This window comes from Cadophora gregata (genome assembly GCF_030347475.1).
Source record: "Cadophora gregata isolate MNR1 chromosome Unknown scaffold_20, whole genome shotgun sequence".
NCBI classification, from domain to species: domain Eukaryota; kingdom Fungi; phylum Ascomycota; class Leotiomycetes; order Helotiales; family Ploettnerulaceae; genus Cadophora; species Cadophora gregata.
The window spans coordinates 87,212-102,849 of NW_026695943.1; the positions used below are offsets into that span (position 1 = coordinate 87,212).

At 48.1% G+C, this 15,638-nt stretch overlaps 2 protein-coding genes across 2 annotated transcripts; one reads left to right on the plus strand and one right to left on the minus strand.

Moving 5' to 3' along the window:
* Window positions 1–5,933: 5,933 nt before the first annotated feature.
* Window positions 5,934–9,464, minus strand: ONS95_008488 (uncharacterized protein). The gene is made up of 3 exons (XM_058502044.1): window positions 8,379–9,464; window positions 7,664–7,849; window positions 5,934–7,471 (listed from the first exon to the last, which is right to left on the minus strand). Exons 1-3 carry the CDS (start codon window positions 8,645–8,647, stop codon window positions 5,938–5,940), a joined length of 1,989 nt encoding a protein of 662 aa, XP_058349214.1. The 5' UTR covers window positions 8,648–9,464; the 3' UTR covers window positions 5,934–5,937.
* A 1,282-nt stretch (window positions 9,465–10,746) lies between these two features.
* Window positions 10,747–15,233, plus strand: GAP1_2 (glyceraldehyde-3-phosphate dehydrogenase 1). Its single transcript, XM_058502045.1, has 6 exons — window positions 10,747–13,031; window positions 13,115–13,322; window positions 13,380–13,839; window positions 13,939–14,420; window positions 14,485–14,773; window positions 14,890–15,233. The coding sequence occupies exons 1-6, from the start codon at window positions 12,707–12,709 to the stop codon at window positions 14,947–14,949; spliced, it is 1,824 nt and encodes a 607-aa protein (XP_058349215.1). The 5' UTR covers window positions 10,747–12,706; the 3' UTR covers window positions 14,950–15,233.
* Window positions 15,234–15,638: the final 405 nt, after the last annotated feature.

Here is a 15,638-nt window from a genome sequence, read left to right on the forward strand (position 1 = left end):
GCGAGGCTGCCGGATGGACTATTTCGCCTTATTAACAACTTCATTGTGATATAGAGCAGTCATCTATCATTCGCCGAACCTTCTGTCTGATCCTCTGCGACAACGCACCGAGGTCATGATCCATGGCAAGGCACTCGAGTTTGGCTGGAATAGGCATACACGCCACAAGCCATGCTTCCTTCAAGCTGCTGAAGAGGTGATCAAGAACGCGCTTCCAGGCTATAATTCCTCTTCTAGTAAATATGCCAAGGTAGCTAGCCATCTTTTCGTGTGGGTGTGCGCGGGGTGGGCTGCGAAGATCAGCCGCTAAGGAATTTGACACACCCCTCGCTTAGCAAAGCTGAGAGGAATACTTATGCAGCCAAGGGTCCAGATGTACTTGTGTAGGTACTTATGTCAAAACTCATTATGTACTAGCAGCTTTCGTCACTTGGTCACAAATACCAATGCTTTTCGTTTTCTTCAAACTTTAATATGGCGCGCGGTATCGCAATGTCTTCGACTGGATCGACATCACTCACTAGAATCACGTTGATGAAATGCTGAGTGGCACGGTACAAATTACTGTAGTCGAAATTTCCCACGGAACATCATTCGGCACTGGAGATACAAGATACTAGCACAGGGAGATATTAACTAATCCTTTAAGCGAGTTAACAGCCACCCTAGAATTGAGATTTCGAGGCCCAAGAAAAATTCGAGATCCAGGTTTAATGCAGATATGGAACTGTGCATCTTCTGTGCCTTGGACTTAATTCATCAGCATCGCTTCCTCTAAAACAGAAGAACTATCTTGACCTCACATCATCCGAAAAACCGACAATCCCAGGACATGGCGGCATAGCTCATCACGAACTACACTTCGTATTTAAAGAATTTACTGAGGATGATTTCCACTTTCTACGTTTGAGTCTCACCCAAAGTTCTAGGTGCATGTATTGTGGAAAATCACCTTGGGTTGTAAGTCTGGCAACAGCATTATTTGACAGCAACAAACAGCTAGAGAAATCCAAATTGGTCTCTCTCACCCCTGACATTATGGACATTTCTGAGCCATGAAGAATACTGACTCTTTAAACCCGGATCTGTTCATATGATTCTCGAAAAAACGAACAAAATGAAATCTGCCGAAAAGAGCCTTGCTCCCCAAGGACGATACAAAGTCCCTCTGGTTATTGTCTACTGCAGCAAAGACTGACATTAAATCATGCTTTTATATCCCAATTCCTAGCTCCCAAATCTTTCCAAGCCGCAATGTAATAACATGAATAAAAAGAAGTCGGGTGCGCTTGGCCGTGCCCTGAGTGAATTTCTCTACTAAGCGGAATGGATTTCGGTAAGTGAGACTGGGCGCAGTTCTCATATATAAGAAGGTGTTAATTGTAAAGCATGAGAGGTTGAACGGTCTCACCACCACACCTTCAGATCGCGTTATGGGAGTATCCTGATCTCATATAACCGCTTTACCTGTCGGACTTTCAAAGGCCAAGAGACCTCCATATGCGAGAGATAATACAGAAATTATCATTTTACCTTGGCATGGGCCTTAATCTTGCTTCCCAAAGTCGACTAAGGAGTTACAACGACAACAAGATAAATGTCGACAGCATTTCAACTTTTCTCCAAAATATGTTCCGTGCCACTTCACTAGCAAGCATTGGACTAGTATTTGAATTCTCATCTTTACCACAGGTATATGTTCCCTGAAACTTGGGAGCCTATAAGGCAAGTGTTAAGACCTAGCAGCTTCGATGGAGTTCACAATGTTCCGCAGTGACCGAGCACACATGAATCTGACTCTGGGTTAGATTGATAGCTTGTCTCTTTCAAACAGGATAAAGTGTTATCTTAGTACCCACTGCGTTCTTGAACGAAGCTAGCTGCATGCAAATTACATGCTCCATAGAACAATTCACAATCACAAGCAGCGCTATCAATTGACTTGTAGTTCCGAAGTTGAGGAATCACAGAGGCTTTAATACGGAGTCCTCATTCCTATCACGATCAATGACGAGAACATTCGCCACAATCAGGTATCACTACGCTGGGCACTTCAAGACGCAGTTCAAATATCATGTAGTACTAATTAAGATAAGTTAAATGAATGAATAAATATCAAGAATCCCATACTAGACTTCTGATCATCTTTATGTTCCGATGTGGGGTGAGATTACGGTATCCTTCAGCTCTGTAGATGAAAAGCTTCGACAATGGCCCAAGATCTGACAGCACTGCGACTTCTTTGCTTGTTAAGATCCAAAGGCACCTTCCCATGAATACATTTTCCCAGTAGAGATCTCAAAGCAGGACTGCCAGCTGAGGTATACATGTATATAAGATGCCCGTCCTCTGGAAATATGTTAAGTCAAAATCTCACATTGAAGTTTCTCTTTCCCTTATGTCTCCCGTCACCATGTTATGATCGGTTGCCGAGCAATGATGATTGCTTGGATTTTATATACCCGTCATCTCCTCGTCACAGCAACATCCTTGAATGAAGCTGAAAGGGTGAATATCATAGCTCAAGGCAGACAGGTGAAGACCGCTCCCCATCAGCACGATCAGCATTCTCGATATTCGATCGCAACATCTGCACAGACAGCAAGAATATAAATAGCCCCGACCGTTGCGGTTTACTTTCATTCAAGTCTGATACAAAGCAAACCAGAAGAACAAAGTCGTGCAAGGAAGTCAGGGAACGAGGACCAGGCTTGAACTTTTTCCACCTTTCTTTTTGGACTTGATGTGATCTAGGGACCGCGTTATGGACCCCCCTTCTTGGTACTCTTCCCTTTCATATAACAACATACCTACAGTACTGGCAAACAGAATCTGACAGCGGTCTCGGAAACGACAGCATCTCACCAACTTCGAATGTCTTGAGCTTTCAAACTCGCAACACAACATTGCCCCCACATTCTTATCGGCATTTGTTCTCCCATTATTCCCATCCGAAAATCAATCAAGTGAATAGACCTATTCTTCCAACCAGCACAATACATCGATTGCAACCTATCAACTCTGAAGTTTGCCAACGTTTTTGCCATATGTATCAAAGCCCAGCCAGGAGAGAGAGTGTCTATATGCCACATACCGCCGAGCATACCTAGCTTGGTCTCATTTAATATCCTCAAGTATTCACAAAGCCTACAAAGCAACAGTTTGGAGCCACCGAGAATAATTAGATCGAAAAGCGTGAATATCACCCAGTCACCCACCCCTGTCAAGTAATCTCTGAACCTCGCCAGGTGAGTATATAAATGTCCACCATATAGACTTGACTTCTCTCTATAACGAATATTCAGCGAACTGTTGACTTTGTTTATTCCCTACACTCTTTTAGGAGATACGGATAGGGCAGAGTCAGCTATACCCCGCCAAGTCAATCATAAAGTGGTCAGCGGCTCGCATTAAAATGATGACTGGTGTCCTCTCTATGCATTCGGACAGAAGATTACTTGGATAGAACGAAGGTCCACCTCAGCAGTGCGAAGGAAATGAGATGAAGACGATAGTGAAAGAGACAATGATAGCGGAAGTTTCACAAGAGTAGACAACTTGACAATAACAACTTCCCTCTCCATGCTCCACCACATTCCAACCTTGAACAATCTGCCAGCCTCAAAGAATGAAATCATAAGCACCATCCAAACTCCAGCACCCAATCAAGCATTACTCTGCAATGAATCAGACACACAGTCCATATTCTGGATACAGGATTTCCACTTCCAATTGCTGGGTTGCTGGAGAGAAACAGACAGAGGTTTTTGTCCTTCCCTCGCTTTCCCCCTGCCCCCCACATTCCCTTGCATCCACGAAAATCGGACATGAATAAACCCACCTCATCTGATATTCCCATCAACATTCACTTACCACACACAACACCTTTCCTCCCAAACGAGTGCGTAGCCCATCTAAATTCCAAATCAAGACTCCACAGACATGTATATAATCTTATCGCCGCCCCCCTTCTGCATAATCTGTATCAGCCCAAGGTCAAATACAAGTTGGTCATACAGAGACGAGCAATCTGTAACTTTCCCGGGGACTCGGTGAAGGAAGGAAAGAATCTGGAGACATGAGAAATGGTGCCAGTTTGCCTGAATCCTGAAGGTTTCAAGAATTGTAAACTTACACAGGCTTCGCTGTAGCCTCGCGCTCTCGTCTTTTCCCCTCTCCAGTTCAGAAAACGATACATCACCCAAAGCAGAGGATTGACAACATCAAATTCATCGACAACACTTCAATTTTCATTTACATTCCACCATGTTCTTCAATCTCCAACCACCTTCAGATCTATCCAAACTCATTCCTGTAATGCTCCTGGACACTCTCATCAAACTTCGCAAAAGCTGTACTGGCATACACAAATGCACTCAAACCTCAAACACTCCACAGCAGACACAGACTCCAACTCCATGAATTGTCGTCACCTTCGAATCGACAATGCTGTTGCTCTTCCACAAGAAGAAGAGCATGGGTTTATATACCCGCAACCTTCCTCCCTCAGTCTTCTCCATCCCCAGCCGTCTGAATCCCGAGAATGAAACCTACCTCCATTCACCTCACCCTGAAATTTTCTGACTGGGTAGAAGTCTTGCAGGAGTATACCTATTCACAACCACCAGTCACACTCCCATCCACAATCCTATTCCCCAGCTCCAAAGTATTCCCAATCCGAAACGCAACAGCGAATATCTCAACAAGGTACAAGAAAACAGGTAATCTGAGGAAAATACATGAACCCGAAGACGGAATGGTGTAGAGAGTGAGTAAGTATATAACCCCCACATCTCCCCCGCTCATCCCAAACCCTCAACACCCAGACAAGCCCGAACCGACGTGTTACAAATACGCTGGAATGGGTAGCTACCCATCTCCACCCCAAGCCAGCCCTATCACTCTCTCAACAATACCCTTCCATTCCCATACCTTCCACTCACACCATACAATACGCTCGAGATTGTCTAGCCACCCAAGGTTTGGCCTCTTCCCAAAATCCCGAGAGTTGGTTTCCATAAAATTTGACAACGACAATGTTGGGAACTTGGGAAGAATGACAGTAACACCCTTTCCCTTTCCTCTCGCAAGTGATTCCTTGTCTCGCAGTACTTTTTCTCGACAAAATCTCTCCCGAGTCCACATCCTCCCACTCTACCTCTCTTCACAAGCATACTCTCTCTCATCAACCTCCAAACTCACACCCTCACCCTCACACCCAAGATCAAAACCAAAATCCACAGTATTATTCTTGTTCCTCAAGTGGCTTGCTTCCACGCTGTTAGAACAATCATGACAAAAAGTATGAACGTGCATATATATACCCCCCTCCCCCCTTCCCTCCGTCCGAGAATTCATTCATCATCCATCCACCCCCTCATTCATCCATCCATCCATCCATCCTACAAACAACGCCACAATGCCGACCGCACATGCCACAGGGTAAAAATATCCAGAAACAAAACCAGGGACAGGGGTAAGTAGAAAAGCCTCGTATAAGGCAAGAAAAACGTCAAGGCAAAAAACCAACAGCGATTTTTGGATATTGATTGATTGATTGATTGATTGAATGATGTAATATGACCTCTCTCATACTCTTGACATAGCTCAGTTCTATTCTACTCAGACATGTATCTCTCTTCCACCCACCTCCGGCTTTCCTCCTTTCCAGGGTCCGCAGAGATTCCGAGTTGCACCGCTCAAAAATCCCATACTCCATCCAACAAAAATGCACGCTCATTCGCTCCAAACCGGACAAAAGCAAATATACGACGCTCAGCGCTCCATGCCTCCAAGTCTCGCCCATGCTAAGCGATGGACGAATTCTTAACGCCATTCCCAAACCACGCAGTATACAAAATATCCTACACAACACCTCACCACCCACCCCACCCCTCCAACACATCCCTCCCACCTCCCTTCCCCCCTCCCCACAGCTCACCCCGTCACCCTCCTAACCCACAACCCCGTCGGCTCAAAAACCGCCTCCTTATCCCTCCTCTTCCACGCCCTATGCAGCCTCAACCCAACCTCATGCTCCTCCCTCCTCACATCCCTCTCCTCCTCCCTCAGCCTCTCCACCTTCAACTTCTCATTCTCCCTCTTCCTCCTCACCTCCTCCGTGATCAACACCCCATCCTTCGGCATCAGCTCCGTCATCTGCCGGATACTCTTACTGATATTCGTGCGTCTGTGCGCGAGATTCTCCAGCTGCGCTTGTAAAGAGGTGATCAGGTCGTGGGAGGACGCCTCGGCCGGTGACATGGGCAGGTTTTTGGCGATGTTGGAGGAGCGCTTGGAAGCGGGGAGGTTGGATGGGATGGTGGTCATGGAGATGAAGACTGGGGAGGCGGGCGCCGGGGCGGCGACCGCTTTGCGGGTTACGGTGCTTTTGGTTGATTCTGGGGAGTCGCTTGGGCGAGGGCGCTGGCGGTTGAGGATTGAGGAAGGGTCGGGCATTGGGTGGTTGTCGAAGGTGTCGGTTGATGGACGAGGGGTATTGTGTGCTGTGGATGGTGCGTAGGTCGTTACGCTGAAGCGGGAGGCCGGCTGGATATATTCCGGTTCAGGCTCTTCCGTGATAGGCGTCGAGACTTTCTGTAACTGTTCGCGGAAATTGCGCTCGATGTTCGCCATGGTGCCGTCGTCTCGCTCCCAGGTATTTGTATGGTCATGCGACTCGCTTGGGGCAGCATTCCGCGCCAGGGTTTTGGTTGCAGCTGATTGTGACACGACATCCGGATCCGGATTGACGGTAATAGGGGACTGAGGATTTGCGATGCGAGGACTGCTTTTTTCAGAGAGGACAGTGTGGATGTTTGGTGAGGGGTAGGCTGGTGATGCAGGGCTCGTTTCACCATCGCTATTTCGGACGATTGTTACTGGGCTACTCCCTCCAGAAAAAGATTCCGAGTGAGGCGAAGCGACACGCTTGCTGCTTTTTCGCGGGATACTAATAGGAGGCATGTCCAACTGATCATGCACTGGAGATACCAGCGTAACTCGGCCAGTTGCCCCTTTCCATTCTGGTCGTTCGACTGGTGCGCTATGATTGCTTTTCAGTCTGCGAACACGATCGCTAAATGAGGTGTGAGCTTTTGGGCCTGCAGTCGTAATGCTCGATTCATTTCCCAGTACGAGTCCTGTCTCCTTGTGGACAGAACGAAGTCCAGGTGGTGAGAATGTTCCTGGTTTAACGGATTGTGGCTTGCCCTTGTCACTTGTTGTGATCTCCCCAGAATAAGGATCCCATCTTGGATCATGCGCGACTCGACCTCTTGGGTTCTCCCCAACTTGCTTTCGATTAACCAGATTCGCAGCCGCTGCAGCTACCTGATTGCGCTTCTCTCGTCGGAGGATCGGAATGTTACTCGAGGGAGGTTTCGAACCCGATGATGGACGCAGATTGAGATGGGAAACGTCGGGCATTTCATCAATAGGCGAGACCCCGTCGTCTTCCTGTGATTGACTCCTAGTTGTAGTCAGTATCTATTCCCGCTCACGAGGCGCAAACATGGATAAACAAAGGGAGATGTCGGGATGGTTTTGACAAAGAACCCGAACATCTAAGTGAGACGTAGGAGTGACGGAACAGTCCTTGAGATTTTGCGTAGATTTTGTTTTGTAGGCAGCTCAAGCGCAAGTCCACAGCAGATTGACATACCTATTCTTCGCAGGACCCAGCTCAGGAGAACTTTGTGGGGAGACCTCCTCCTTTTCAGTGTAAGAAGTACTCTGATACGAGTTCTGAGTGAACCGGGTATTAATTGGATTCGGCGACGGCTGTGAGTATATTGAGGACGCTGGACGAAATCTCGAGTCTTGGTTGGATTGTGGCGGAACTGCTTCACTGCTTGGTATTAGCGGGGTCCTAATAGTCTTTATGTATCTGTGACGGAGAGAAACAAGGTAGATCTGCCAGAATCCTGCTACGTGTTCTGGCAGCCGTTGTCCTGGGAATAGACCTGGAGGCGAGAGGAGGTGCAAGGAACATCGATGTTGCAGACTTCTGCAACCAGTATTCCGCCACCATGAAGCTGGGAATAATGCGCAGGCCACCACGAGATCAATAGGTGGGTTGGGAGCTCATGAAGTCGTCCACGAGGTATACAGCCACTCCCAGTCTACACACCCAAGATTAGAGTATGTATCGGTATGCACCGCATCTGCCACCTTCAGGCTCGATATGGTTCCCCTCGTGCGCCTTCCTTCCCACGGATCAACCACAGCACAACACCCCTCCTCAGCACACCCCAATAGCAGCACAGCCATCTCCTCTCCCCATTCCACATTCCCCATCCCCTCTCCCCACACCCACACCCCTTCCCCCTCCCCCTCACCCCAAAATAAAAAGAAAGAAAAAACCACACCCAACTTACAAAGGCAACCTCGGCAACACCTTCGGCCCCATCCCCATCCCCATCTCATCCCCCTCCCTCCTCGGCCGTTCCAACCTCCCACTATTCCCATAACCTCCCATATCCCCACCATACCCTCCCTCATTCACCTCTCCTCTCCGTCCCAATAAACCCAAATCATCCCCAGAACCAGCATACGATTTCTCCAGCACAGCAGCTGGGTCCTCCACAACCGCATGCTGCTGCTGCTGCTGTCGCGCCCCCTTGGGATTGTTCAGCCTCTTCCACATACTGGGCTGCCTGCCTGTGCCTGTGTCTGTGTCTATATGCACTGCACATGCGACTTGTGCGGTGCGTGTGTGATGTTCGCGGGTGGGTTTGAGGTGGGTGCTGTGCTTCCGAGACGAGTCGGGTGGTGTATGGGAGGAGGGCGGCGGGATCGTACTGTACTCTTGGGTATTTGTAGAAGTCGGGTCGGGTGAGGGTTTGAAGATGTTGATAGATTTGTAGATAGGTAGGTAAAAGAGAAGAGGACAGAAAAAGAGGTCGTGAGAAGTCGTTAGGTCGTAAATAGAGTTGTGGTCGTGTCGTGCTGTTGGGTTGGCGCGGGGTGTCTGGGAAGGAGTCCAGGCGCTGCGTTGCGCTGCACGCGGACGTGAGGCTGTGCGTAAGAATAGGATTCCGGATCTGTATCTGTGCGTGCGGGTGAATGGGATCCAGCTGAATCCTGCGAATGTTGGTTGTGTTGTGTTGCTTGACTCGAAGATGCGTACAGTACAAAAGGGAGAGTTGGAAATGAGAACAGATCTGGTTATTGGTTGGGCCTGTAATTAATCAATAATTACTGGCTGGTTGCAAGTAAACAATCCCATTCGCGGCGGCGGGCGCGCTCTCTTTATTGATTTTGATGGCTCTGGTTTGATCGTCAGGGTCCAATCGGATGGCTTCTGGACCGGCGGCAGAATGATCCAGGCGACGTCGCAAACATAAATAGTAGGGAACAGAGTAGAAGTCAACAAAATAAATGGGAACAATGAATATTCCTCACTCACAGAAATTCCCAACAACAGCTTTCAAAAGACAAGTGTTTTCTCCTAAGAATTCCACACCCAATGCTTTCCCTTTTGTTTCATCCCAGCGCGGGGTCTGGCTGTGGAGGCGCGAATTGGAGGACTTCCTCTCGTTTCATCTTCATCAGCCTAGCCGAGCGGGTCAGGCCGTGGTGGGCCGTGTCCCACTGTGGATGAAGTGACGGGCTGCACGACTAATTATAGTTTGGGAATAGCCTCAATATGCTTTGATGACGGGATGAATTGGTGCGGATCTAATGTGGAGGGACTTGCTTTGGCAGTTGCTTTGACTTATTGGATTTGCCTTTGGGATTCGGGGGTACGCAGGGTGGAGGCTGTGGGTTTGATATCAAGCTGTGGTATCACGACGTTCTAGTAAATTACAACGTGAAATTTGCCATGAATACGGTTAGGTTGAGTTGCACAACTTATTATTGGTACTTTCCTACTTCCCTTTATCCAGTTTATCGTCTCGATGGCCTCCGAGACAGATACTTTCTGGAACCAGGTAAGTACCAATTTCTGGCAGGTCACCTGACCCCTTACTGTACCGAACATTCTTGTTTACATGCTGCAAGGTGCATTCCAAAGTCAAGTTTCCCTGCTACACTCTACTACCAAGCATTAATAAAACCCAATTAAATAGATACGTTTTGAGATGTTGTGAGTCTCTGCAATTATTGTAAAAAGGACTCTGAATCGTAATTGAAAGACATTTCGCCATCTTCTTTCTTGTGAAGCACCTCACTGAAGCTTGTTGATTTCGTTGCCCTGTAGATTGCTAATCTTTCTCTTTGGAAACTAGATTAAATCATCTGAAGCAACTGAAGGTTGTGATATTGTTCGATTCCAAAGAATAACTCGTTTTAACTCTGGAGCATTGGACTTTCCTGTCCTGTCCTGAAATAGCTTATATCTCTTTACGTAGTACTGTATTCTCTTAGTAAAAATAATATCCATGATTTTTCCTATCGTATTCATAAAGGCCACTAGGCGGTACGACTTTAGTTGTAAGTAGTCGTCCTTTCCAGGCTTCCTTAGTCCTACTGTAACTAATCGTTTAAACCTCCTCGGGCAGTACTGGAGTCGAATAGACCAGTTAAAAAGTTTAGCGTATATTGATACCAGAATATCTATTGCGGCCTTCAGGACTCTATTAGGGACTCCATCCTCTCCGGGGGCCTTGTCTGGGGTGGTGATGATGGCTTTGTTGACACGAACACGAAGCGAGCGAGTTGGAGGGCAGCGAGGTCCCCGCCAGCCAAGCCAAACCCCGCGACTTTGCCCAATCCCAAAAAGCTTCAGGCTTCGCGTTCCACCTCACTCCGTTCTGCACTCAACCTCACCTCAACAGCGCAAGTCGGCCTGCCACGAACACACACCTCCTCTGCGAATGTATGATATCCTCGAACATCGAGTCGTCGCATCCGCAGATTCGAGAGACCGTGAACGGACTTTGAATGACGAATCTGGAATAACGAGCACGCGATAGGGCGTTTTTTTTTTTGGGAATCTGAGCTGGGAGCCAAGGAATGCTAGAGGAATGGATATTTGTCGTAGTGCAACGGAAAAAGACGGCATACGGGTTTACCATCCTCATTGGAAGTTTCGGGACAACTGCTGCTTGTGTTGGAAGGGGGAGAGTCGTGGAGGATTGGGGGAAGTAAGTCTGGAGGACTGCAAAGCGGCGCAGCGCGCCATACGGAGGTGATACCGACTCCCATGTTCTGTGGGAGACTCACATAACGGGAAACAAACCGATATGGCTTCATAGTTGCGCTATGGTAAGGACGTGGTCGACATTGGAAGCAAGTTGCTGGCCGATACATATGTACCTCTGTACGACCTTCTGCGCCAGAGCTTTATATAAAGCTGTTCGGATTGCTCCCACACGCCTGACTTGCCTGAGAGAGATTGAAGAAAAGCTTGAAACGAAAGACATCAATGCTCTTTCGATAAGAGAAGTTCTCCTCAGTCGCACACTGCAACTTCAGCTCATAGTTGGAGCTGTCAACCTTTCTTCCTTGCGTGCGCAATCGACTTCTTCTTTGAATCAACTTCTTGCAGTGGCATTTGATGCCTACCGAAAAAAGGAGTTGACTTCGTTCAGCCGTGTTTGTTGGTCCCTTTTGACTTATCTCGTCTTTCTTTCTGAGTCCTCTGATCTGTGCCTTTTCTCTCTTGCGGTATTTATCGGTCACCCCGAAGGAGATAGCTGCACGGACGGGCAGGCGAATCTACTGCATGATGCAGTTGCTGTTATCCCTTGCTGCAGGAAGCTATGAACGGGTACGGTCAGCGTCATCATTACCCGCTGCCATGAGAGTTGACCTATGAGGACTTGGTGTCTCGTGTGTTGCAATATGAGCATGTGGCTCGTCTTCGGTCTTCTGGCTTCTTTCGTCGAACGCGCCTGGCCACATAGATTCATGCAAAAACGGTTTTCATGAGTCTTATGTCTCGAAGTTTTATTTACTTTTTGCATATGCGTATCCCAAACTCAAACTGTCAATCCTTATCTTCACGCTAAGAAAGCCTCTTTCTGATGTTATCTCCAGACCTCACGAGACACAGGCGTTCAACGCATGAGCTAAGAAACAGCGACTATTCAAGCGTTCGATACGGTCCTGAGGATCCCTATCCATGACTCGTTGAACAATATCTCCACCCTTGTCTTCCCCCACACTTTGTTGCTGCGGGAGGTGGATTTGACCTACGTCTGTGGCGTATTGCTGCACTGCACCCATGTCCGCATCTCAATGGAAATCCCATCCTGCTTTTGCGACCGCCATGGGCAAATCACGACGTTTGATCCCATTGGACCAATATTTCCAACATCTGTTATCCCGTTGAGTATGCCCTGGTATCGATTGTTATTGGCGGCAACATGTTCCTGGTGTTGGTGAGTGTCATAGCTCATTAAGAATTCAATCCAATCGATTAGTGTCTCGTGGTGTAGATCTCCAAAATTCAGTCCAACTCGGGACGAGGCGTAAAGCCTCGCGGGCTCTTATCTCGGTCCCAAAGCTTGAGCTCCACCAAGCTCAAATGGCACATAGCTAAGACCACTTAGCATGCTCGGCGAGGTGTGTCGTGTGAGTACCCTGCATCGATCAGTAAAGTCTGATTGTCATCCCATAATTCACCAGATAAGGGACTGTACCCCTCCTTTTCACTATTTCATATCATCAAGGTCTCCCCGCGTTGCTCGTTCTTGACTACTTGGTCGAAACTCCACACGCCTCAGCTTCTCAAAATTATTACAGACATAGCGATAAAATGGCAGAACCGCTTCACGAAGATATTGAGAAAACATCCGCCTCGAAGCTGGACAAGTCTTCCTCTCCCTCTCCCAATCGCGATCCCAACCATGGTTTTGACAAGGAATCACATATCCGAAGGGGCAGCGTGACAAAACACCACGATGGCTTCTTCTCAGCTTTCACGCTGGAGAGCTTCAAACGCAATCCCAATGCGAGAGTAGTGACTGAGGCCACAGATCTGGAGGGAAGACCATTACCCGACCAACCTCCTGCTGAGCCAGCATTGGCGATGAAGTTGAAGGAAAGACATCTACAGATGATTGCCATTGGAGGAAGTATCGGTAGGTCATTCTCTCATCACGCTTTGGTCTTGCAATTCATCACTTCGAGATGCAACACTAAATTGACTCTTCTCGTCCTCTAGGCACGGGTCTCTTCGTTGGTTCCGGTTCGGCTCTCGCATCAGGTGGCCCTGCATCTCTCATCATCGCGTATGGTCTGATTGGCATGATGTTGTACTGCACGGTCCACGCTTTGGGTGAACTAGCTGTTGCTTTCCCTATTGCTGGTGCTTTCTCGGTGTACTCGAGTCGATTTATTGATCCCGCATGGGGTTTTGCTATGGGTTGGAAGTAAGTCTCGTTCTTCCCCAGAACAAAGGAACTGTGGTGTGCTGACTACGATATGAGCTACGCCCTCAATTGGCTCGTCACCCTCCCTCTCGAACTCACCGCAGCGTCAATCACAGTCTCGTACTGGCCCGGCGCCAAAGACGTCTCTCCCGCAGCCTTCGTCGTGATCTTCTGGTTCGTAATCGTCCTCATCAACTTCTTCGGGGTCAAAGGATACGGAGAAGCCGAATTCGTCTTTAGTATCATCAAAGTCATCGCAGTTATCGGATTCATTATTCTAGGTATCATAATTGCAGCTGGTGGTGTTCCAGGATCTCCGCAAGGATATCTCGGCGCGGGGTTTGGGTATAACCCTGGAGCATTCCATCATGGATTCAAGGGCCTTTGCAGTGTGTTTGTCACGGCTGCATTCAGTTTTGGTGGGACTGAACTTGTGGGTTTGACGGCTGCTGAGACGGAGAACCCGAGGAAGAGTCTGCCGAGTGCTGTTAAGCAGGTATTTTGGAGAATTACGCTGGTAAGTTGCTCCGTGTATTTATTTATGTTTCTTCCCAGTTTTAAACCACTCAGTATGCTACATGCTGTTCTGGATTTCTGACTGACCATACTTTACCAGTTTTATATGGTCTCCCTCACCATCGTCGGCTGCCTAGTCCCCTACAACGACCCCGATCTTCTGAACGGCTCCGGCTCACAAGACGCAAACGCCTCACCATTCGTCATCGCTGTGAAGAACGCCGGCATCTCCGTCGTCCCATCCATCATGAACGTCGTGATTCTCATCGCCGTCCTCAGCGTCGGAAACTCTTCTGTCTATGGCTCTTCACGTACAATGGCTGCTCTCGCCGATCGAGGTCAAGCCCCGAAAATCTTAGGATACATCGACAACACAGGTCGTCCGCTGGTCAGTATCATTCTCGCCAGTGCAATTGGCCTGCTTTGCTTCATCGTCGCAGCTGGAACCGATGTTCGTGTTCAAGCTTTCAACTGGATGTTGGCTGTGAGTGGATTGAGCAGTATCTTCACCTGGGCGAGTATTTGCGCATGTCATATCCGTTTCCGACATGCGTGGAAATACAACGGCCATACCTTAGACGAGTATGTATTCCTTTGGAACCCTTCTTCCCCTTTCCACCAGCCCGCCACTAACACACCCCTCCAGACTAGCTTTCACCTCCCAACCCGGCTACTACGGCTCCTGGCTCGGCCTCATCATGAACTTCCTCATCCTGATCGCCCAATTCTGGACAGCCATCTGGCCCGTCGGCTACGCATCCAATACTCCGTCCGAAACCGCACAGGGCTTCTTCCAGGCGTATCTGGCGATGCCGATTGTGATGGCGTTTTTTGTGGTGTTCAAGCTGGTGAAGAAGACGAAGTGGAAGAAGTTGAAGGATATTGATGTTACGAGTGGGAGGAGGGAGATAGATTTGGCGTCTATACTGGCGGAGGTGAGTTTGGCTTTCTTTCCTTCTTTTGGTCGGGTTGAGACGAGGTCGGCTTCTGTTGGGGAATTTGGTGGAGTTAAAAAGTGTGGGGGTTTGGATTTTCACTGACGCGATGTTAGGAACGTGCTATTCAAGCTACTTGGCCATGGTACAAGAAATGGTGGAACATTGCATTCTAGGTTGGTGTGCATTGTAAGTAGCGTGGTGAATTTCTGGTTGGTCATTGCACTCGGTCTATCCTATCTGCAAAAATTGCAGCGTCAATTCACTGAAAGGCATGTGATTACGTGGCAGGAATGGCTTGTAGCATGGAGAACATATATAAATACAACGCAAATACAGGGCATTCTTGCGACAAGGCATAGCATGTATGAAATCATACATTGATGGCACGTTGCGAACCACATGTTGGCCTCTTTCAATATTGAAACATCAAAGGGCAGGTCTCATGCGTATATTTCCTGAAGATGTCGAATCAGTATTTGTATCTATCTTTTGGAATCTCCAACCCACCAATATTTTTGATAAATTCCAACGCTGTCGTGGTAAATCCTATGGTCAAACACCATGTTGTTGTCACTGTCACAACTGCATTAAGTACCTTCCAATCTCTCAAACCGTAGGCTGAGGACTTGGACATGATGATCCAGGCTATTTCGCGTCCATGATCTGATAATTCTGATTAGTTTTTCTTGGGGTTTTGCAGGGAGAATAGTCGTGAATGGAACACGGTGATGGCAAGCGCACCAGTAAGACCTACACGGCAAACGGGCTAAGTCCTGCTTTCGTTGATGTTGCTCTCCCCTTCAGTTTTATATGTTCGCTGGTGTGTTCTGATCAGGACAGCGAGGTGAATTGTATGGCAATT